We start from the raw sequence: 25,378 nt of genomic DNA on the forward strand, positions 1-25,378 counted from the left end.
CCAGGATGTAGCTGGGATAGGCTCCAAGCGACCCCCGTGACCCTAGTGAGGATAAAGCGGGTTCAGAAAATGAATGAATGAATAAAATAATCAATAAAATAAAGGCGGATCCGTTCAGTCCGCCATCTTGGACTGAAAACAGGGATTCATCTCGCGCTTTTTCTACTCTTTGACGCTGCTCATTGGCTGTGCCGGTTACTGGACACGCCCCGAATGGTCTGATTCGCAAACGCTCCTGTGACGTCACTAAACGTGTCCACGATTGGATTAAAAAAAGGCGGGGAAGAAGTGCGGGTTCAAAACCATCATAACAGTGAACGGAAGTGTTTAGAAGAAGTGGAAACATTTGGATTAAAACACTAAACACATTTGGAATTATTAGTCACAGAAGAACAGGCTGGTTTCTGTCTGCTCGTCTGCGGGTGAACGTCGGCAGGATGGAGGGTGAAGTTACGGAAATCTCCGACAGATTGAACAAGTACGTGCTGTAACTGTTAGCTCGGTGTTAGCTCATGTGCTAACGTAACACCGGCTGAGCCATGCTAACGTTAGCATTAGCATGACTGTAAAATCAACTGTACATTAATGCTGCGTTCAGGGCCGTTTTTTGAGGCCGGGTTAGGGTTAGGCTTAGGGTTACGACTTCAAACCACAACTCACGACTTTGTAGCGTTCCAGGCAAAGCCACACCAAACTGTCTGAGTGAAAGGAAAGAAGTGTGGGAGCTCGGGTTAGGGTTTTTAGACGTAAACAAACCAGCATGGTGGACCCTAGGTTATGTTCATTTATAGTCATTTCTGCCCCAGAGGTGTTTGTTCTTTGGTTATTTGAGGGAAACAGAGGAGGAAAAACGGAGCGTAAGGAAAGAGAAGCTGTTCTACCTTTGATGGTATTTGTATTTTTACCTCCGCCAGGAGGGATTGGGATCACTTTGCTTTGTGTGTTTGTTTGTTAGCAAGATAAGTCAAAAAGTTATGGACGGACTTTCATGAAACTTTCAGGAAATGTTGGTACTGGCTCGAGGAAGAATGAGCCGCTCTCTAAGTGCTTTTCTTGTTTATTCTTGCACTCACTGGACTGAAAACTCGCTAACGCTGGAGCAGCTGCTGATTATACAGAACATTTGCAGATAAATAATGTCAGAGCAACACATTGTTTTAACAAGAAACGCACTCGGAGAGCGCAGCCCTCCGCCATGACAGATCTGCCCCCCCATCACCACCAAAATTTAATAATTTCTTCCTTGTGCCAGTATCAACATTTACTGAAAATGTCATGAAAATCCGTCCATATCTTTTTGAGTTTTTTTGCAAACAAACAAACGAATACACAAAGCAAAGTGATTACAATACCTCCTGGCAGAGATAACAAACAATGTGCATCAGGGCTGTCAAACTCATTTTAGTCTAGGGGCCAGATTCAGCTAAATTTGATCTGAAGTGGGCCAAACCAGTAAAATAATAACATAATAATATATAAATAATGTCAACTCCAAACTTTTCTCTGTGTTTCAGAGCAAAAAAAAGTTAATTTACATTATGAAAAGGTTTCCATCTACAAACTATCCTTTCAAAAGATGTGAATAACATGAACAAACTGAAAAAATAACTGTAATTTGAACACTATTCTGCCTCAGTTTATCATTTCCACATGTACATTATAACTTACAGATCACAGTGGATCTACAAACACACAAAACATTTAATAACAGACAGAATATTGTTAAAATTGTACTGACTTCTCTTAAGACATTTCAGGTTGTTCATATTTGTTCAGATGATTCACATTTTTTGCAAAATTATACCTTGGTTTAGTGTAAATACATGAAAATATTTACATTTACAAATAGAAACATTGTCAGTTGTCATTATTTCTCTGTTATTCTGATAGTATTTTTCTGGTCCCGTCCACTGCAGATTGAACTGGTCTGAATGTGGAACCTGAACTAAAAGGATTGTTCAGATTTTAGTGTAATTTTTGCATTTCACAAATTCATCCCAAGAGCCGGACTGGACCCTTTGGCGGGCCGGATTTGGCCCCTGGGATGTATGTTTGACACCTGCGATCTACATAAACACTGCATCCATGGGGGGGCGTCATTGCTACATGACACCAGAACTCAGAACTGGGAGAACATTGATCTCTAGTACGAGTTCACGGGTGGAAGTCACAGGTTTGACTGACATTCCAGTGCATTTACAGCAGTAGAAGTTTGGAAAAACACCAGTTACAGGTGGACTGAAACGCAGCATAAACTGTACATAGACAACAATCGTATCAAAAGTAAGTCAACCCCAAACAAATGAACTGTAAATCAATACTAGACCACTGGAATCTGGAGAAAACAGATGTTAAACCACCGAGTTCTTTATTTATTGAAACTTTAGTGATAATTAACAAGTCGAAAGATGTAATATTTAATAGAAATAAGGGTCACATATAAATTCAAGTATTCATTCAAACAATAAGCAGGAAAACATAACAATAAAAAAGTACAATAAGATAAACGAAAATGACAAAGTATGAACAAAAAATGAATGATCAAACAGTTTAAGGGTACGTTCACATTTACCATATTTGGCTCAGACTAATGTTTCAGAACACATTTTCAGTTGTTTCACTGATCTGTCTTGGCGGAGGTCTGCGCTCTCTGAGTGCTTTTCTAGTTATTTTGTTCTTTTTTGGTTTGACTTTTTTTTTCAGTTTTCTGGATAGTTCCATTTAAATGTGTCCATGTTTCTGTCTATCTTCTGTTCAGCATAAATTCGTTCATTGCCCTTCGTTCTAAGTCCATCCTTGTCTTCACAGGTCTCTGTCCATGAACACAGATGGGGACATGGACTGCTACAACAGGTACGATGACATCACATGATGGACTTCAAATGTCCCATCAAACCCTGTTGTACCACTGAGCCGCCCGGGGGGGGGCACACAGGACAAGGTTATTAATGAAAACTAATGAAATGACCAAAACTAGAACTGAAAAAACATTTTCGTTAACTGAAATAAATAAAAACTATAATTAAAAGAAAAAAAACATAACTAACTGAAACTGTATTGTGTGTTTACAAAACTAAAACGGATAAAAATTCTGGATAAAATTCCCTTTGTTTTCGTCCTTGTCAATGTCAGATTGATACAAAATTGATTTATCAATCTTGAATTAAAAAAAAAAATCTTGAATTAAGCAAAAAAATCTTGAATTAAGAAAAAAAAAATCTTGAATTAAGAAAAAAAAAATCTTGAATAAGTAACAAAAACTCTTAAAATAAGCAAAAAAAAAACCTTGAATTAAGAAAAAAAATCCTGACTTAAGCAAAAAAATAAATCCTGAATTCCACAAAAAACAAACTGGAATTAAGAAAAAAAATCTTGAATTAAGCAAAAAAAAAACAACTCTTAAAATAAGCAAAAAAAAAACTTGAATTGGACGTTAACGAAAACTAACCAAATGACCAAAACTAGAATTGTAAAAACATTTTCATTAACTGAAATAAATAAAAACTATAATTAAAAGAAAAACCCATAACTAACTGAAACTGTATTGTGTGTTTACTGAACTAACTAAAACAGATAAAAATTCTGGATCAAATTCCCTTGGTTTTGGTCTTTGTCAATGTCAGATTGATGTTCAATGGATTTCTTTGTCTCTCTCAGTTTTCTGTGCTGTCTCCATACGACACTTTTTGCTCCGTCACTTGTGTTCACTTGTGGTTTCCAGTCGTCTTCTGGTCCCCACTCTACCTGGAAACATGGAGACTAAAGCAGCAGAGTCCTGTCTGGGATTGATTTGAATAGGAGCACAGAGAAGAAGAGAAAAGAGACCACTGAACTACAACTGAACTACAACTGAACTACAACTAAACTACAACTAAGCTAACACTAAACTACAGCTAAACTAAACTAAAACTAAGCATTTAGAGAAAAATGAAAACTAATAAAAACTATCAAACCTGCTCTAAAAACGAATTAAAATGAACTGAATGAGAGAAAAAAAAGTCCAAACTAAATAAAACTAAACGAGAATGAAAAATCCAAAACCATTAGAGCCTTGAAACATGAAGCTGTTGGACACTAATGTCTGATTCTGACCACTAGGAGGCAGTAGAGTGTTATGGGTGAAAAATATATGAACATGTGGACACACCAGCCACTGATGTCACCATGTGACCAGAACTAAGTGTTCATCCGAGGTTCGGATACTCTGACAGAGTTTAGACCAGGGTTAGGGTTAGGGTTTAGACCAGGGTTAGGGTTAGGGTCAGGGTTTAGACCAGGGTTAGGATTAGGGTTTAGACCAGGGTTAGGGTTAGGATTAGGGTTTAGACCAGGGTTAGGGTTAGGGTCAGGGTTTAGACCAGGGTTAGGGTTAGGATTAGGGTTTAGACCAGGGTTAGGGTCAGGGTTTAGACCAGGGTTAGGGTTAGGATTAGGGTTTAGACCAGGGTTAGGGTTAGGATTAGGGTTTAGACCAGGGTTAGGGTCAGGGTTTAGACCAGGGTTAGGGTTAGGATTAGGGTTTAGACCAGGGTTAGGGTCAGGGTTTAGACCAGGGTTAGGATTAGGGTTTAGACCAGGGTTAGGGTCAGGGTTTAGACCAGGGTTAGGGTTAGGATTAGGGTTTAGACCAGGGTTAGGGTCAGGGTTTAGACCAGAGTTAGGGTTAGGATTAGGGTTTAGACCAGGGTTAGGGTCAGGGTTTAGACCAGGGTTAGGATTAGGGTTTAGACCAGGGTTAGGGTCAGGGTTTAGACCAGGGTTAGGGTTAGGGTCAGGGTTTAGACCAGGGTTAGGGTTAGGGTTAGGATTAGGGTTTAGACCAGGGTTAGGGTCAGGGTTTAGACCAGGGTTAGGGTTAGGATTAGGGTTTAGACCAGGGTTAGGGTTAGGGTCAGACTCATGGTAGTTCAGGTTCCACATTCAGCCCAATCTGAGCTGAAGTGGGCCAAACCCTAACCCGGTCCAATGAGAACCCTGAACACATTTAAACTCCATGATGAAAGTGTTTGCAGCCCTGACGTTCCCTTCAAACTGTGAAGAACATGAAGAGACAGACACTTCTGAGGAAAAACCAGTGTCATGTGACCAGTGTTCAGGCTCAGCTGATCGTTTCTACATGTTCATTCTAGGGATGGAACCATATGAACATTTCAGATCACAGTTATTGTGACCAAAATTATCACAGTTCTCATTATTATCACGGTATTGTTGAAATTGTGCTCCAAATGTTCAAAAAGTACGAATACACACACTGAATTGAACCAAGTTGTATTAAAAAATAAATAAATAAAATATAATAACAGTCCCACTGTCCCTTCTGTGTCAGAACCATTCCAATATTAACCCTTAGTGGTCTGAGTCTATTCTGTCTGTTTTTCAGTCCTTTTGATTTGGCCTTTATATACTATATTAACAAATGTTTACTATACCCATGTTTGGGATCTGTTTTTTCAGCACAACTTCATCTACATCATCTGTCTGTTATTTTTTCACTTTAACCTACTATAAAAACATAAAAATATATAAAATCCGATTTGAAAAATGTATATACTTTATTGCATAAATAACACACAGATGCTTAATGAACCTTTTCAAAGACTCTAAAAGTGAATATTGGTTCCAAATATTAGGTATAGAAAATTAAAATTGTAATAAATTCAAACTATACTCATATTTGACATAAAAGCAGATCTGTACATAGGCATTTTCTCTGGAAAAGTGCGGTAATCAAACACGGTTATCATGATAATTAGAATTTAAACGATAATACTAACTGTAATTTTACCGTTATTCTGGTAATTGTTACATCCCCAGTTCATTCTAACATCCAGATCCCAGTGGATCTACAAATAGAGGTGTGTATCTGAGAGAATCTGGACATACTATACAAACCACAATACTAGGATCACCATATGATATATCACGATATATCATAATACTGTTAAAAAGGCAATTTTTTGTTTGTTTCTTTTTTTTAAATGATTATTTCCTTGAAGAATTGAATTCCACCATAAATCTGCATAAATCCTAAACACATTTGTATTTGATCCCAACAGGATCTAATGTTCTATCAGCAAATGTTCAAACTGTGTTCAAACTGAAATTCTGTTTTCCAGACATTCCAGTTTCAGATCCTGTTCAAATGTTCAGATTCTATTAGTTCACAACTAACATCAGAACAGGATTGGAGTTCAATCCAAACAAAGGAACCAACATTATTGAATAAAAGAGTGTGAAATAAGAATAAATGAAATATAAACAAAAAACCAAAACTGAACCTCCACAATATCTTCATTTGAATAAATACCTAAAAATATCCATACAGTACTTTTTAATATCGATACAGTATTGTGAAATGAAATATCGCAATATATTGCAGAACCGATATTTTCTTACAGACCTAACGTTTCCTTCAAACTGTGAATAACAAGAACAACCAAACACTTCTGAAGAAAAACAAGTGTCATGTGACGAGGGCTGGAAGAAAATATCTGTTCTGTGATATGTCACGATATTTCAATTCACAATACTGTATCGATATTAAAAAGTACTGTATCGATATTTTAAGGTATTTATTCAAATGAAGATATTGTGGAGGTTCATTTTAGTTTTTTTCTTTTTTGTTTATATTTTATTTATTATTATTTAACACTGTTTTATTCAATAATGTTTATCCGAAGCTTCCTAAAAGCTCTTTTTATTGTCGGAGAGGAAGATGTTCGTAGGGGTGTGCCAAAAAATCAATTCATATAAAAATTGTCATTCTCATTACCTCCACCAAGGAGGTTATGTTTTTGCCAGGGTTTGTTTGTTTGTCTGTCCGTTAGTGTGCAACATAACTCAAAAAGTTATGGACAGATTTGGATGAAATTTTCAGGGTTTGTTGGAAATGGGATAAGGAAGAAATGATTAAATTTTGGTGGTGATCGGGGGTGGGGGGGCCCACGGGGGGGGCCACTGATCGTTAGTGTGCAACATAACTCAAAAAGTTATGGACAGATTTGGATGAAATTTTCAGGGTTTGTTGGAAATGGGATGAGGAAGAAATTATTAAATTTTGGTGGTGATCGGGGGTGGGGGGGCCCACGAGGGGGGGCCACTGATCGTTAGTGTGCAACATAACTCAAAAAGTTATGGACAGATTTGGATGAAATTTTCAGGGTTTGTTGGAAATGGGATAAGGAAGAAATGATTACATTTTGGTGGTGATCGGGGGTGGGGGGGCCCACGGGGGGGGGGGCACTGATCAGCCTTGGCGGAGGTCTGCACTCTCAGAGTGCTTCTAGTTCACTATGATTCAGAATTGACTTAAAATGTCCAAAATCAAATAAAAAAAAAAAAAATTAGCGGCAGTCTCACGCTATTAGCGATTAGCAGCTAGCATGATTAGCGGTTAGGGCAGGGGTGTCAAACTCATTTTCTTTCAGGGGCCACATTCAGCTCAAATTGATCTCCAGTGGGCCAGACCAGTGAAACAATAGCATAATAACCTGTAAATAATGACGAGTCCAAATTTAGTGCAATCAAAATTAAACTAGAAGCACTCGGAGAGCGCAGACCTCCACCAAGGCTGATCAGTGGCCCCCCCCCCGTGGGCCCCCCCACCCCTGATCACCACCAAAATGTAATCATTTCTTCCTTATCCCATTTCCAACAAACCCTGAAAATTTCATCCAAATCTGTCCATAACTTTTTGAGTTATGTTGCACACTAACGATCAGTGGACCTCCCCCGTGGGCCCCCCCACCCCCGATCACCACCAAAATTTAATCATTTCTTCCTTATCCCATTTCCAACAAACCCTGAAAATTTCATCCAAATCTGTCCATAACTTTTTGAGTTATGTCGCACACTAACGATCAGTGGGCCCCCCCACCCCCGATCACCACCAAAATTTAATCATTTCTTCCTTATCCCATTTCCAACAAACCCTGAAAATTTCATCCAAATCTGTCCATAACTTTTTGAGTTATGTTGCACACTAACGGACAGACAAACAAACAAACAGACAAACAAACAAACCCTGGCAAAAACATAACCTCTTTGGCGGAGGTAATTATGAAAATATGTACATTTGCAAACTATCCAAACAAAATGATGTGAATGACCTGAAAAAAACTGAAATTTCTTGAGAAAAATAAGTGAAATTTTAACAATATTACACCTCAACTGACCATTTATACATGCACATTACAGACTGGATCTACAAAGGCACCAAATATTTAATAACAGGAAGAATAATGTTAAAATTTCCCTTTCAAAAGTTCAGGTTTTTCACATTTTATTGTTAAAGGACAGTTTGTAAATGTTAATATTTTCATAATTTAAATGTTAGGTTTTACACTAAAACTAAGAGAAAATTTGGAGTTCATTATTTATAGCTGTAATGTAATATGTTTTTCACATTAAATTAAGAACATCTGGAGTCAGTATTTATAGGTTATTATGCTATTATTTTAGTTGAGATCACATTGTTCTGTATGTGGAACCTGTAATTTTTGTGCTTTACAAATTCATCCCAGCGGCCGGACTGGAACCTTTGGCGGGCCGGATTTGGCCCCTGGGACGCATGTTTGACACCCCTGGGTTAGGGTTAGCGATGAGCAGCTAGTGTGATTAGCAATTAGGGCACAGGTGTCAAACATGCGGCCCAGGGGCGAAATCTGGCCCACCAAAGGGTCCAGTCTGGCCCATGGGATGAATTTATGAAGTGCAGAAATTACACTGAAGATATGAACAATCAAGGATATTCAAATAATTTTAGGTCAGTTCAACCTAAAGTTGGTCAGACCCGTAAAATACTATCATAATAACCTATAAATAATGAAAACTGCAAAAAAAAAGGACAATTACACAAAAATGTTTACATTTACAGACTAGCCTTTTACAAGCAAAATATGTATAACCTGAACAAATATGAACAACCTCAAATGTCTTAAGAGAAGTACATGGAATTGTACCAATATTCTGCCTGTTACTAATTGTTTTGTGTATTTGTAGACCCACTGTGATCTGTAAGTTGTAATGCATATGTATAAGTGATACACTGTGGCAGAACATTGTTAAAATTGCACTTATTTTTCTTAAGAATTTCCAGGTTCATATTTGTTCATGTTATGTTAAAGTACACTTCGTCGATGTAAACATTTATATTACAGAATTTGTCTTTTTTTCACTCAAAAACATAGAAAAACTTTGGAGTTGACATTATTTATAAGTTCTTATCCTATTATTTTTATTATTTTACTGGTCCGGCCCACTTCAGATCAGATTAGGCTGAATGTGGCCCCTGAACTAATATGAGTTTGACACCCCTGAATTAGGGTTAGCGATTAGCAGCTAGCACAATTAGCAGTTAGGGTTAGCAATTAGCGTGATTAGTGGCTAGGGTTAGGTTTAGGGTTAGCGATTAGCAGCTAGACTGGAGTAGATCAGGAGGATCCTTTGCACACCTGTAGACTGAAGCAGAAATCATTATGAATCAAACTGATTTGTGTTGAAAATCGATTTTTGGATCGAATCGTAGCCCCAAAAATCAGAATCAAATCATGAGATAGTAAAAGATTCCCACCCTTGGATGTTGGTTCCTTTGTTGGGATTGAACTCAAATCCTGTTCTGATGTTAGTTGTGAACTAATAGAATCTGAACATTTGAACAGGATCTGAAACTGGAATGTCTGGAAAACAGAATTTCAGTTTGAACACAGTTGGAACATTTGGTGATAGAACATTAGATCCTGTTGGGATCAAATACAAATGTGTTTAATATTTATGCAGATTTCTGCTGGAATTCAATTCTTCAAGAAAATAATCTTAAAAAAAACAATGAAACAAACACAAAATTGCTTGACTGACAGTATCATGATATATTGCGATCTATTGTATGGTGATCCTAGTATTGTGAGTTGTGTCATATCCCCAGATTCTTGCCTTAGTGTGGGTCTGGTCTTTGAGCCTCTGTATCATTGTTGTTTTTTTGTTTTTTTTTTCAGACTGGTTCAAGAAGCCAAGGACGTGGCTCGAGCAGGAGACATGATGAAGGCCCTGGAACTGTTCAAAGAGGCTTTTGAATGTCAGCCCAGCGAAAAACTGCGAGGCAGGATCCAGCGAATCGAGGCGTTCTTGGCTGAGAACGACTCTGAGGATGAGGACGACGAGGAGTTTGTGGACGTGGACCACAGCGGGTTAATGCTGTTTAAAGAGCTGCACGACAAACTGTACGAGTACCAGAGGGAGGGGGTGGCCTTCCTCTACAGCCTGTACCGAGACGGACGCAAAGGTGACGTCCAAATACACACACACACACACACACATAACAACTACTGTTACTGAGACGGATGCAAAGGTGATGTCCAAAAACACACACACACACACATAACAAATACTGTTACTGAGACGGACGCAAAGGTGACGTCCAAATACACACACACACACACACATAACAACTACTGTTACTGAGACGGACGCAAAGGTGACGTCCTAATACACACACACACATAACAACTACTGTTACTGAGACGGACGCAAAGGTGATGTCCTAATACACACACACACAACAACTACTGTTACTGAGACGGACGCAAAGGTGATGTCCTAATACACACACACACACATAACAACTACTGTTACTGAGACGGACGCAAAGGTGATGTCCAAATACACACACACACATAACAACTACTGTTACTGAGACGGACGCAAAGGTGATGTCCTAATACACACACACACATAACAACTACTGTTACTGAGACGGACGCAAAGGTGATGTCCTAATACACACACACACATAACAACTACTGTTACTGAGACGGATGCAAAGGTGATGTCCAAAAACACACACACACACACATAACAAATACTGTTACTGAGACGGACGCAAAGGTGACGTCCAAATACACACACACACACATAACAACTACTGTTACTGAGACGGACGCAAAGGTGACGTCCTAATACACACACACACATAACAACTACTGTTACTGAGACGGACGCAAAGGTGATGTCCTAATACACACACACACATAACAACTACTGTTACTGAGACGGACGCAAAGGTGATGTCCTAATACACACACACACATAACAACTACTGTTACTGAGACGGATGTAAAGGTGATGTCCAAATACACACACACACATAACAACTACTGTTACTGAGACGGATGCAAAGGTGATGTCCAAAAACACACACACACACATAACAACTACTGTTACTGAGACGGACGCAAAGGTGACGTCCAAATACACACACACACACACATAACAACTACTGTTACTGAGACGGACGCAAAGGTGACGTCCAAATACACACACACACACACACACATAACAACTACTGTTACTGAGACGGACACAAAGGTGACGTCCAAATACACACACACACATAACAACTACTGTTACTGAGACGGACGCAAAGGTGACGTCCAAAAACACACACACACACACATAACAACTACTGTTACTGAGACGGACGCAAAGGTGATGTCCTAATACACACACACACACACACACATAACAACTACTGTTACTGAGACGGACGCAAAGGTGACGTCCAAAAACACACACACACACACATAACAAATACTGTTACTGAGACGGACGCAAAGGTGACGTCCAAAAACACACACACACACATAACAACTACTGTTACTGAGACGGATGTAAAGGTGATGTCCAAATACACACACACACACATAACAACTACTGTTACTGAGACGGATGTAAAGGTGATGTCCAAAAACACACACACACACACACATAACAAATACTGTTACTGAGACGGACGCAAAGGTGATGTCCAAATACACACACACACACACACACACACACACACACATAACAACTACTGTTACTGAGACGAACGCAAAGGTGATGTCCAAATACACACACACACACACACATAACAACTACTGTTACTGAGACGGACGCAAAGGTGATGTCCAAATACACACACACACACACATAACAACTACTGTTACTGAGACGGACGCAAAGGTGACGTCCAAATACACACACACACTGTCTTTGTGCATAAGAAATCAATATAAGTGAATCCCCAAAGGAACTTTCAGAGTGTCCCCAGAGCGCCTGTAGAATCGCAGATTGCCCTCCTCCTGTCCGCAGGTTACTTTTTAACAATCTAAATGAAATATTCTTACCAATTTGAGACGACATAGCTTAAAAGTTGAAATAATTGCAATTTTTCGTTCGTCGTCTTCTCAACTTTTACTCCACATGACGCCATCTTTGTTTTGGCCGGAAGTGCGAACCGAATGATCCCGAAGCACTGGAAGTCTCCAGAAACAGCCGAGTGCGCTCCGTGTAGCTTTGTACCACGAATTAGTCAAAAAAGAAAACAACAGAAGTCTGCATGAAGCATGCAGTAAGGGCAGGAATGGAAATGGTGCTGATGAGAGTAAAACTGTGATTGTTTTATTTCAGATAGTGTCTTCCAAGAGGAAGCAAGAGATCATGAAGGGCCAGCAGACACTGTTTGGTTTAATACAGAAGCAGAGAACGGGTATTTACCGACAGTACATCTAGACCTATGCTGCAAACTGTTGTTCTCTGCACAAACGTTACTCAAATACATCTCAGGTCATGAATGTCAACATTTCACAGATCTTTTTTATTTGTTCGATTAACTTTTATGAATGAGTGAAATGACAAAATACAGAGGAAACACATACTACTGGTGAAAGTGCACTTTGCATGAAAAGTGTGTACTTCAAACAGCTCCATAACTGTGTATTTTTCAGCGTCACATTTGGATGGAAATCTGTACTTAAATACACAAATCTCATGACAAAAGAAGTGCTAGAAATAAGTAATATTACACAATTAAAATGCTCCAGAGGACACCAAATAACACCAAATTACCAAAATTTTCTTTGGGGGGCATGCCCTCAAACCCCCCCAGGTGAAGCACGCCTGCAATGCAAGGTGGCGCATTCTGCCCCGCGATAACTCAACACATGAAGTTGTGCAGGCTACTCTTTTTTTTTTAGTGCAGGCTACTTAATATATTCTGGGAACACTCTGAACTTTGTGTTGGAAAATGCCAGTTCTGCAAATGTACAGGATTTCAGTTCTGTTCAACATGTTGATGGTCATATAAACTATTTTTTTCAGCTCAAAAATGAACAATTTCAGCACAATTAATGCTGCCGCAGGGTCTCCGGTGCCTGTCGTGGCGGCAATCCCCAAACCCGGTGGTGGACCCTGGAAGTAAGGGATGCCATCAAGCTGAAGAAGGAGTCTGATGGAGCCTTGTTGGCTCGTGGGACTCCAGAGGCAGCTGATGGGTACCGGAAGGCCAAGCATGCTGCTGCCCGAGCGGTTGTGGAGGCAAAAACTCGGGTCTGGGTGGAGTTTGGGGAGGCCATGGAGGAGGACTATCGGTCAGCCTCGAGGAAAATCTAGCAAACCGTTCGGCGCCTCAGGAGGGGAAAGCAGTGCACCACCAACACTGTTTACAGTGGAAGTGGGAGGAGCTGACCTCGACTGGGGATGTTGTCGGACGGTGGAAGGAATACTTCGAGGATCTCCTCAATCCCACTGCTACGTCTTCCATGGAGGAAGCAGTGGGGGGGGGCTGTGGACTCCGGTGGCTGTGGCGCCTTCTTTCACCGGGGTCTGCTCCTTTCTGGTGGGTGGGGGTCTCTGCTGCTGCGATGCGGTGGCAGTTGGCCCTCTCTCACTGGTCGGGATGCGGCGCTGTGTCGCTGGCGCCTGGTTGCCGGGGTCGGCGGCTGCCTCCTGGTGCGGATGGCTCCCTGAGACAGCGCCTCCTCTTTTACTCTTTTATTTTTACTCTCTGGTCCTCTTGTGCTCAGTTAGTCTTTTTAAGTATGTCTGTGTGTGTGTGTGTGTGTGTGTGGGGGGGGGGGGGTACTGATTTTTAAACTTATATGTAAAGCACTTTGTGCTACACCGTTAATGTATGAGAAGTGCTACATAAATAAAGATTGATTGACTGATAGTGACTAGTAGACTGAAGTTTAACCGGTTCCTTCTGTGTCGTTGGCTCCTGCAGGTGGAATTCTTGCCGACGACATGGGTCTGGGAAAAACCATCCAGGTGATCGCGTTCCTGTCGGGCATGTACGACGGCGAGCTACTCAAACATGCGCTGCTTATCGTGCCAACATCACTCATCACCAACTGGACTAAGGAATTCTCCAAGTGGACGCCTGGCATGAGGGTGAAGGAGTTCCACGGAACCAGTACACGAGACCGGACCAGGAACCTGGAGAAGGTCCAGAGACGAGGCGGAGTCCTCATCACCACCTACAGCATGCTCCTCCACAACTGGCAGGACCTGGCGTCTCACCAGGGCCGAGAGTTCTGCTGGGACTACGTGATACTAGACGAGGCCCACAAGATAAAGTCCACCACCACCAAGACCGCCAAGTGTGCGTCATCCATTCCGTCTAAAAACAGAGTCCTACTGACAGGAACGCCTGTCCAGAACAATCTGCAAGAAATGTGGGCTCTGTTCAACTTCGCATGCCAAGGTGCACTCCTTGGCACCGCTAAAACTTTCAAAACCGAGTACGAGAACCCAATCACGCGGGCCCGGATGAAGGACGCCACGCCCGGGGAAAAGGCCCTGGGGCTCAGGATGTCCGAAAACCTCCAGTCAATCATTGCACCCTACTTTCTGCGTCGAACCAAAGCACATGTCCAGAAAAACAAAACACGAGACACACACCCGCCTCAAAAGGAGAACTCAGACAGCCCCGACCCCCAAGTCTCAGATCCTCCAGGAACCTTTAGAGCCTCCATGCCGACTCTCACTAGAAAAAACGATCTGATAGTGTGGACGTACCTGAGTGAAGTCCAGGAGAGCATCTACAGGCAGTTCATCTCTTTGGACCACATCCAGGAGCTGCTGATGACCAGCCGCTCGCCGTTAGCGCAGCTCACCATCCTGAAGAAGTTATGCGACCATCCTAGACTGCTGTCTGCCGGAGCCATGGCCAAGTTAGGTCTGGACCAAAGCCAAGGCCACGAGGCCGACGTTCACGGCATCGACAACGTCCCAGACCAGACATTAATATCCGAGTCTGGGAAGCTGGTCTTTCTAGTCGAACTTCTGGAGAGACTCCGCGAGGAAGGCCATCGCACGCTGGTGTTCGCTCATTACAGGAAGATTCTGGACATGATCGAACGCATCCTGAAGAACCGAGGCTTCAGAGTGGTGAGGATGGACGGTTCCATCCTTCAGAAGGAAGAGAGAGAACGACGGATCGCTCTGTTCCAGACAGACCAGCGCTATTCAGTGTTTCTGCTCACCACTCAGGTGGGCGGAGTCGGCATCACTCTGACGGCCGCCGACCGAGTCGTCATCTACGATCCCAGCTGGAATCCTGCCACCGACGCTCAGGCCGTGGACCGAGCCTATCGCATCGGACAGACCGAAAACGTCATCATCTACAGGTACGTTTGATCCAACAGAGTAACCTAAGTAGACCTGGTGAAATGAGAGGAACATCTTCAGGCTTTGGTTCGAGTTAGAAGGTGCAGGTGCAGCATTTACCTTCTGCCAAATTATAGAAAATGTAGAGTTGTTTCTTATCTGGGTCATTCCATATAATTTCATCATGTGGTCCTCACCTGACCCTCTCAGATTTTTCTAAATTTTTACATTACATTTGGAACTCCCATTATATATGATGGGAAAATCCAAAATTTCAAGGCTTAATTGTAAGTAGTTCCATAGTTATGACCATTTGAAGTAGGTAGGGCAGGGGTGTCAAACATGCGTCCCGGGGGCCAAATGTGTCCCGCCAAAGGGTCCAGTTCGGCCCCTGGGATGTTTTTGCCAAGTGCAAAAATTCTACAGTCTTGAATTGAATTAAGCAAAAAAATTTTTAGCTTGAATTAAGGAAAAAATCTTCAATTAAGCCAAAAAAAATAAATCTTCAATTAACTACAAAAAAATCTTCAACTAAGCCCCAAAAAATCTCAAATTTAGCAAAAAATCTTCAATTAAGTAAAAAAAAATCTTGAATTAAGCCAAAAAAATCTAGAATTAACAACTTAATTTTTTTCTTTCTTTTAGTGCAAAAAATAACATTAAATAATGAAAATCTTTCCATTTCCAAACTCTCCTGTACCAATAAAATGTGAATAACCTGAACAAATGTGACCAACCTGAAATGTCTGTATTAAATTCTGTATTAATACTTTACTCTAGTATATGTTTATGTCATACTTTACTCTCGTATATGTTTATGTCATACTTTACTCTAGTATATCTGTAGAGACCATAAGGATAGATGCATTATTTAAAAAATAAATGATAAGGCCTGTTGAGCCGCATTATGTCATAAACTCCCATTATGTAATAAAAGTTCTAAATGTAATAAGAATGTCCCGTCATCTTGTAATAAAGCTGCATTATGTAATAAACTGACGCATTTTGTAATAAACTACATCAATGCATTATATAGTAAATTTTTTCACATTATGTAGTAAGTTATTACAATTTGAGAAATTTATTACAAAATGCACTTGACACATTTTTATTTAAAAAAATTGTAATAACATGGTTCATTATGTAATAACAATCCAAATTAATATAATTTCAGAGCAATTTAGAAGAAATTAGTGACAGGAGCTCCAGGTACAGGGTGGGGAAGAAAAATGTACAGTATTCTGAGGCAGGGATTGAAAGACAGTGTATGACCAATTAGTTTATTGAAAGTCATGAGAATTTATTTGCCACAAGAAAATGTCCATAATAGAAAATGTTTTTATTCTATGTGTCCTCCTTCTTTCTCAATAACTGCCTTCACACACTTCCTGAAACTTGCACAAGTGTTCCTCAAATATTGGGGTGACAACTTCTCCCATTCTTCTTTAATAGTATCTTCCAGACTTTCTGGTAATAGTTTTGCTCATAGTCATTCTCTTCTTTCCATTATAAACAGTCTTTATGGACGCTCCAACTATTTCTGAAATCTCCTTTGGTGTGACGAGTGCATTCAGCAAATCACACACTCTTTGACGTTTGCTTTCCTGATTACTCATATGGGCAAAAGTTTCTGAAAAGGTATGGATAATAGTGTTAGGTATGATTATGACATCAGTATATGTTTGGGTTCAAAACAACTGACGTAGTGTCTGCTGAGAAAAAACAACTAAACGTTCAGTGTACATTTGGCTTCCCCACCCTGTAATGGAATCAGAACTTTAACCACACAGTTTAAAGATTAATTTAGCACATTACATTTTCCTGAAAATAAAAATGTGTCAAGTGCATCTTGTAATAAATTTCTCAAATTGTAATAACTTACTACATAATGTGAAAAAATTTACTATATAATGCATTGATGTAGTTTATTACAAAATTCGTCAGTTTATTACATAATGCAGCTTTATTACAAGATGACGGGACATTTTTATTACATTTGGAACTTTTATTACATAATGGGAATTTATTACATAATGCAGCTCAACAAAGCATACAATTAGTTTTTTATTTCGTGCTTTATATGTTCAATTATCTAAAAAAATTAGGATTTAATGAGTTTTTGTATCAAATGGTAAAATTACAGATTTTCCGTTCAGCCATTTTATCTGTTTTACAGTAGGTCAATAAAACTGTTGATATGTCCCAGTGAGTCCCAGTTTTTTTTACTGTTACCAGTTACATTTGTAATCTAAACATCCCAAGGAATCCAATGATACCACATTTATAGGATTGTGGGGGGGGTGCATGAGGGACCATCCTGGCCTGTGGCCTATTTGGAACCATTTACAATTAAGCCTTGAAATTTTGGATTTTCCCATCATATATAATGCACTAGAACAGGGCTGTCAAACTGGTGTTAGTTCAGTTCTACATTCAGCCTAATATGATCTGAAGTGGGCCAGACCAGGACAATAATATAAATAACAGAATCAGAATTTAGAAATCATGTCATCTCCAAAGTTTTCTTTTTGTTTTTGAGTGAAAAAAGTACAATTCCATAATGAAAATCTTTACATCTACAAACTGTACTTGAACGTAACATGGGTGAATATGAACAAGCTGAAAATTCTGAAGAAAAATCAGTGCAATGTTAACAATATTCCACCTCCGTTTATCTTTTACACATGTGCATCACAACGTACAGATCACAGTGGATCTACAAAAACACACATTTAATAACAGGCAGAATATTAGTACAATTCCACAGACTTCTCTGAAGACAGTTCAGCCTGTTCATATTTTTTGTTAAAGGTTAGTCTGTAAATGTAAACATTTTTGTGTAATTTTACTTTTTTTTTTTTTTTTTTTTTTTTTTTTACACTAAACCAAAGAGAAAAAATTGCAGTTTTCATTCTTTATAGGTTATTCTGATAGTACTTTACTGCTCTGACCCACTTTAGATTGAATTTGCCCTAAAATTATGTGAACATCCTTGATTGTTCATATCTTCTGTGTAATTTTTGCATTTCACAAATTCATCCCAGGGCCGGACTGGACCCTTTGGCGGGCCGGATTTGGGCCCCGGGCTGCATGTTTGACACCTGTGTACTAGAAGTATGTAAAAATGTAGACAAATCTGAGAGGGTCAGGTGGGAAATGTTCTTCAAATCTGTTGATTTCATATGGAATGACCATCTACGTAGCTTTCCAACCTGTTCCCCCTGTCACAAACAGAACAGAATATGAAGAAACAAAAGGCTTTTTTTAAACCTCTCATGACGTCTATTGCCGTGTTTCCTCTACGTGGAACCGGCTCGGCTCGGCTCGGCTCAGTATTCCCTCAGACCGTTTCCATTCCAGATACTCCAGACTTTCCAGTACCTGGTCGTCATAGCGATGCGGTGCGTTACTTCCGTGTCGGCTGCTCAGAGTTGCTGATAAACTCACTCGTTGCCTGTTGTCTGGTCTGAATGTTTCCGTCTTCCACCACAGACTGAAGCTCCTGGACCGACCCTGGTCTAGTTCATCTGTTCTCATGTGGATTCATGGACCCACAGGTTTACTGTCCACTAACACATCTGTTTACGTAAAAGGGCGGGGCACAGAAAACTGTCTGACCAATCAGTGGTCTGCAGTGTTTATACATCACAGTTTAGTATCTGGTCCCCAGTCCTGGAACCTCAGCAGAGGTGAGACCAAAGAACTAGTACCAGGTACCAGATCCCAGGTCCTTTTTCGTAATGGAAACGCAAAAAGGCCGAGTCGAGCCGAGCCGATACCACGCAGTGGAAACGGGACATATGGTCACATGACACAACCCCAGTACTGAGCATGTGCTGTCCCCTCCAGGTTGATCACCTGCGGAACGGTCGAGGAGAAGATCTACCGGCGCCAGGTGTTCAAAGACTCTCTGATCAGACAGAACACCGGAGACAAGAAGAACCCGTTCCGCTACTTCAGTAAACAGGATCTGAAGGAGCTGTTCACCCTGGAGGACGTGGACCGGTCCAGGACCCAGATGCAGCTTCAGGACCTGCACTCCAGACACCGTCGCACCGACCCCCAGCTGGACCGACACATTGCTCACCTTCACACCATGCGCATGTTCGGCATCTCTGACCACGACCTCATGTTCTCCGTAAACGTAAACCGCGACGACGAGGCCGTGGAGGACCAGGAGGAGCACTGTTACATCGAAGGCCGGGTCCAGAAGGCCCAGGAGCTGATGGAGGCCGAGTCTGAGCTGCAGGTGCAGCTGGCCCGGAGCGTGGCCTCCAACACAGAAGCCGCCTGGCTCCAGCAACCGGTGGACCAGAGCAAAACCAGGAACCTGAAGTCCAGTCCTGACCAAACCAAGACCAGGAACCTGAGGTCCAGTCCTGCTTTTCCACCAAATGTAAATCGATCGGCAAATGTGGAAGAGCTGAACCAGTCTAGATCTGGAGCCAGGGGTGTTGAAGAGAGTCTGAGTGAGGAGGTGATGGACCTGACTCAAGCCCAGAGTCCGACAGACCAACCAGACCTGGACTCTCCAAAACCACAGAGGAAGGAGAGCGGTTACGTGGAAGGAGATTCCTCAGCAAGTCCGAAGCTGTTTGAGGAAAGTTCGGTTCTGTCTGGAGATACCGAAGCCACCCGGGAACCAGCTGACCCCAACGAACCCAGAAACCCACAATCCAGTCCCGCGCATCCGCGAAACGGATCAGGACACGTGGAAGAGCCGGACAAGTCTGCGACAAACCACCAGACCCTGAGAGAAGACGTGATCGAAATATCTGATGACAACGATCCAAAGAAACAACCAGGCCTGGACCACAACAGTTCAGTGGAGTCCCCGGTGGTCCTAGAGGTCACCAAACCAGGGTCGTCTATGGTTGTGGACCCTGAAGCAGATGAAGAGGCCGTGGAAGACGGAGACCCAAGTGTGGTGTGGGTTAAAGCAAATGACACCAAGGAGCACCTGAACGGAACCTCCCAAAAGGACAAGTCCATCACAGACTGCGCTGACGTCTGTCCTTTCCAGAACCAAAGTCTGTCCCTGTTCCAAACGTCCTGTTCTGGCTCCAGAGCCGACACGTCGTCCACGGAGAACCCGGGTCTGGAGTCCTTTGAGGGCTTTAATCTACAGCTGGAGGACAGCGACGGGGACCACGTCCAGGACGACGACCGAGCTGAAGACGAGCAGAGGAAGCTGCTGCTTCAGCTCCAGGCCGACGGAAGCTTCGACGTTCAGAAGTCGCTCTCGGAGAGACGGCACAACGGAACGCACGACGTCTGTGAAATGGACACCTCGGCAAACGATTCGGTGGTGGCCTTTAAGAAGAAGAGAACAGCCGTCATTTCCGACAGCGACGATGAAGAGGACGAGGATCAGCAGTTTCAGCGATCCTTTCAGCTGCTCAGAGCGTCCACTCCAAAGTCCACACCCGTCCGATCCAGGAAGAGCGTCGGAGGGAACACATCTGTGGCCTCGCGTCGCTCCTTCATCCTGTCCATCATTGATGACATGGAAAACCAGGACGAGCTGATGAGTTCCACCGAGGCTGAAGAAGAGAACGCCTTAGGTCTGATGCGCGACGAGCCGTCCGGGGAGACGTTAAACACCGAGGACGACCGAGAGGACGACCGAGAGGACGACCAAGAGGACGACCGAGAGGAGTCGACCGCAGAAGAAGAGCTGGAATCCACGGAGATGATGGAGCGGTGCGCAGCGGAGGAGGCCTCGTCAGACCTGGTCCCAGAGTCCCAGGACTACGAGGGTCTGGTGAGCAGAGGACGATCCTTTCGCAGCGGTGGGAAACTGGAGGAGGCGCTCAGCTGTTTCCTGAAAGCTGTGGACATCAGACCTGGAGACTCGGAGCTCCAGCTGACGGTCATCCACCTGTTCCAACAACTGAGCCGCAGGTGAACTGGGATCAGAACCCGGTCCAGGACTCTTATGCTGGACTAAAGGATGACTAGAACAGATACAAACCGGCAGAAACCGACCCACCAGTTTCAGACCGTGACTCTGGTTTCAGCTCAAACCTCCATGTGTTAAATATGTTTCAATATTAAAAGTTCCTCCGCACCTGAACCTTTGAACCTTTGACTGTTTCTTCAGGAGTTCCTGCTGAACTTCAGGTTCTCATGTGTGTTCTTTAACCCTCCAGTATCCCGTCCACCAAGGCCCTTACTGAACACCAAGTGTGCCTTTTTCACACACTTGTGCAATAATGTCTATAAGCAAATGTTGGAAGCCCTTGTAGAATGCACTGCTCAGACCATCGGGCCCCGGTGACTTCTCTGACTGAAGACTCTGAAGAGCAAAGAGTGCTTCCTCCTCAGTGATGGGTGCATTCACTTCAGATCTTTGAGCCTCACAGATAGTAGGTAGATTTAAATCCTTGAAAAATAGTTCCATTTCTTTAAGTGCATCTTCTGATTTATCTGATTCATACAGCTGTGAATAAAAGTGTTGTTAATATGTACGTTATCATAATGTCTAGCACCGTTTCCATCCACAACAGAAACTATCGTTTGGGGTCCTGATTTAGATTTAATGAGACGACACAAATATGTGCTGGGTGTATCACCTTGTTCATATAACCTCTGCTTTGAGAAAAGAAGAACAGTTTCGAGTTAACCAGGTGTCCAACGCAGCCTGTGTCGCACATTTTCTTTGAAGCAGTAGGGGGTCGATAGATCTGCTGAGTGGTTTCTTAATATCCTCCAAGTCTTTTTCAAGTTTTCGTTGCTGCTCTGTTCATTTCTGTCTTTTTGTAGCTGCATAGGCTATGATTAGTCCCCGTATATAAGCTGTAGACCTTTCCCACAGGAAAGAGGGCTTATTGGTCGATTGCAGGTTGGCAGCAAAGAAAAGTTTAAATTCACTATGCAGATATGAAACAAATGTCTCATCTTTTAGAAAATAATCACATTTGTAATGGAAACAAACCATTTTTTTGATGCAAAAAACACATTTTTTTTTCAGTATACATAAAAAGTGGATCACATATTAGATTTTTTCATCCTGGCATATGTCTATGATGAACTCCAACATCGGTTAATTTGCATTATTATTATTTTTGGCGCTAGGTCAAATGTTCAAAAATACTAGCATCTGTCACCAAGTGTGCGTAAAATGCACACCTATAAATCAAACTATTAAATATTATATATTGATTTATTATTTCTGGTGTAATTTGATTTTATTTTTGTAAATCATCATAATAATCATTCAGTTTACATTATTTTTCACCTTTAAACCAGGGCTGTCAAACATGCGTCCCACCAAAGGCTCCAGTTCGGCCCCTGGGATGTTTTTGCCAAGTGCAAAACTTCCACTGTCTTGAATTAAGCAAAAAAATTTTGCTTGAATTAAGGAAAAAATCTTGAATTAAGCCCAAAAAAATCTTCAATTAAGTAAAAAAAAAAATCATGAATTAAGCCCAAAAAAATGTAGCATTAACAACTTAAAATGTTTGTCTTTGTTTTAGTGCAAAAAATCACATTAAATGATGAAAATCTTTCCATTTCCAAACTCTCCTGTACCAATAAAATGTGACTAACCTGAACAAATGTGTCCAACCTGAAATGTCTGTATTAAATTCAGTCCAGTTTGAACTCTTTTCTTCCTGTTCCTCAGTGTTTAGTGTCTTTGGAGATCTGATCCAGAATGCACATGGACTAATGAGAAGTGGAGGAATAATGTTGTTAAAATTGCACTAAATTTTCTTATGTTTTTTAATTTAAATTTCAGTTTTTTCAGTTGTTGTTTTTTTTTTTGGGGGGGGGGGGGGGTAGTTTATAAAAGTAAGTATTTTCATAATTTAATGTTTTTTTTTTTTTTTACACTAAAACAAGGACAAAAATGTGCAGTTGTCATTATTTATAGTTTATTCTGTTCTTCTTTCACTGGTCCGGCCCACTGCAGATCAGATTCAGCTGAATATGGAACTGAACGAACAGGAGTTGGACAGCCCTGGTTTTAATGATCTCTTTTCATCATGATGTCACTACATTTTTTAATGCAAAAAAATGTTATTTATTTATTTGTTTTCAAAATACTACATAAACATTGGATTACATATTAGATTTTTTCAGCCTGGCATATGTCAATGATTTACTCTAACATTAACAAGGTTAATAAATTAATTTAGCGCCTCCCCTCTCAAATGAAGAACAGATCTGAGTAAAAGCAGGATTTAAAAACAGGGGTTCTAATGTCAGAAATAGTGCATTTTATGCACTCTGGCCGACAGATGACAGTCTGGTCATTTTCTTTTGTTTATAATGTGCACATTTGAGTTGGTGGACAGAATTTTAAAGATCATGAACAACTGCTGAATTCTAACCTTATTTAAATTGTGAAAAATAATATGAAGTTTTTTAACACACAGTGAAAAGTGTGCCTGAAAAGCACACCTGGATACCAGTTTAAGATACAGATGCACCTGAACGCCTCCTGTTCTTCAGATGCACCTGAACGCCTCCTGTTCTACAGATGCACCTGAACGCCTCCTGTTCTACAGATGCACCTGAACGCCTCCTGTTCTTCAGATGCACCTGAACGCCTCCTGTTCTACAGATGCACCTGAACGCCTCCTGTTCTTCAGATGCACCTGAACGCCTCCTGTTCTACAGATGCACCTGAACGCCTCCTGTTCTACAGATGCACCTGAACGCCTCCTGTTCTTCAGATGCACCTGAACGCCTGCTGTTCTACAGATGCACCTGAACGCCTCCTGTCCTTCAGCCAATCGGTGACCAGGGTTAAAGTCTGCGTGTGATTGGCTGAGGCGTCCTTTCACCTTGTCTGCTGTTTTACCGACAGATGGCGTTGACGTCCTGTGCGCAGGCTCCGCCTCCTGTCAGGCACCAGGACGTCAATACACACACACACACTTCCTGTTGGACCGACCGGATTTCACAATAAAAGCACAAACACACTTTGTTAAGAGTAAAGTTAGAGCCATAAAACACACTACATATAAAAAACCCCCACATTATATACCCATAAAAACACACACACACACACACTATATATATATATATATATATATATATATATATATATATATATATGTGTGTGTGTGTGTGTATATATATATATATATGTGTGTGTGTGTATATATATGTGTGTGTGTGTATATACATACATACATATATATGTATGTATATATATATATATATATATATATATATATATATATATATATATATATATGTGTGTGTGTGTGTGTGTGTGTGTGTATGTATGTATATGGTGTGTTGAAACCCAAGTGGCTCAGTCACAGGTTTCAGGGATTATTGTCGCTTATACTTTTTTTTTTTTTTTTTTTTTTTTGTCTGTCTTTAACATGACCCGGACCAGAAATAAACCCGGGTTGAACCGGTTCCGTCTGGTCTGGGGGCTTTTATTTTGAAGGTCTCCACCGGAAGTGGACCAGGATTCCTCAGACATGGACGCGCTGTGATCCGGGTCTGGATCAGGGATCAGGCGGACTCACTTTAGACCTGGTTTACACTTTAGTCCGGACTGTAGTGGACCATCAGAAGGACGGGACGCACCCGGACCAGGGTCAGAACCGGGATCAGAACCAGGATCAGGATCAGGATCAGGATCATGGCTCGACCGAAGAAGAAAAGCAGCGCCCTGGTTTGTGTATGAGGCCGAAGACACACGAAGAAGAGACACACTGACCCGGGACAGAGCCGGGTCCACGGCAGGGGGACCCACAGCAACCAGGACTCGGTGTGATCCGGATGAGATGGGAGCTGTGGTTGTGGGTCTGGTTCTGCTGTTGATCTGCGGAAAGTCTGACTGCAGAGGTGAGAACCTGAACGCATCACGTCCACCCAGAGCCAGAGCGGGTCACCGGGGTCCGGAAAAAGGGGGGTGGGGGGGTTACCGGAAGGTACCTGGGCTCACGGTGAGACCCGGAACTCCGGTTCAGACCCAGAGCTTGTGTTC

General features: G+C 41.6%; 2 protein-coding genes across 3 annotated transcripts in view; both read left to right on the forward strand.

Moving 5' to 3' along the window:
• The first annotated feature begins 319 nt into the window (after positions 1–319).
• ercc6l (excision repair cross-complementation group 6-like) lies at positions 320–22,452 on the forward strand. The gene is made up of 5 exons (XM_030129805.1): positions 320–478; positions 2,809–2,853; positions 9,993–10,279; positions 14,039–15,443; positions 19,273–22,452. Exons 1-5 carry the CDS (start codon positions 438–440, stop codon positions 21,329–21,331), a joined length of 3,837 nt encoding a protein of 1,278 aa, XP_029985665.1. The 5' UTR covers positions 320–437; the 3' UTR covers positions 21,332–22,452.
• Positions 22,453–24,847: 2,395 nt separating this feature from the next.
• LOC115416117 (disintegrin and metalloproteinase domain-containing protein 9) overlaps positions 24,848–25,378 on the forward strand; it is a 27,708-nt gene continuing 27,177 nt past the window's right edge. For both annotated transcript variants that reach the window (XM_030129829.1, XM_030129830.1), the window contains exon 1: positions 24,848–25,236. In XM_030129829.1, the coding sequence (XP_029985689.1) occupies positions 25,176–25,236 (61 nt within the window). In that variant the 5' untranslated portion in view covers positions 24,848–25,175. The remainder of the gene's footprint in view (positions 25,237–25,378) is intronic.

The sequence above is a fragment of the Sphaeramia orbicularis genome, unplaced genomic scaffold (genome assembly GCF_902148855.1).
Source record: "Sphaeramia orbicularis unplaced genomic scaffold, fSphaOr1.1, whole genome shotgun sequence".
Taxonomy (NCBI): Eukaryota; Metazoa; Chordata; class Actinopteri; order Kurtiformes; family Apogonidae; genus Sphaeramia; species Sphaeramia orbicularis.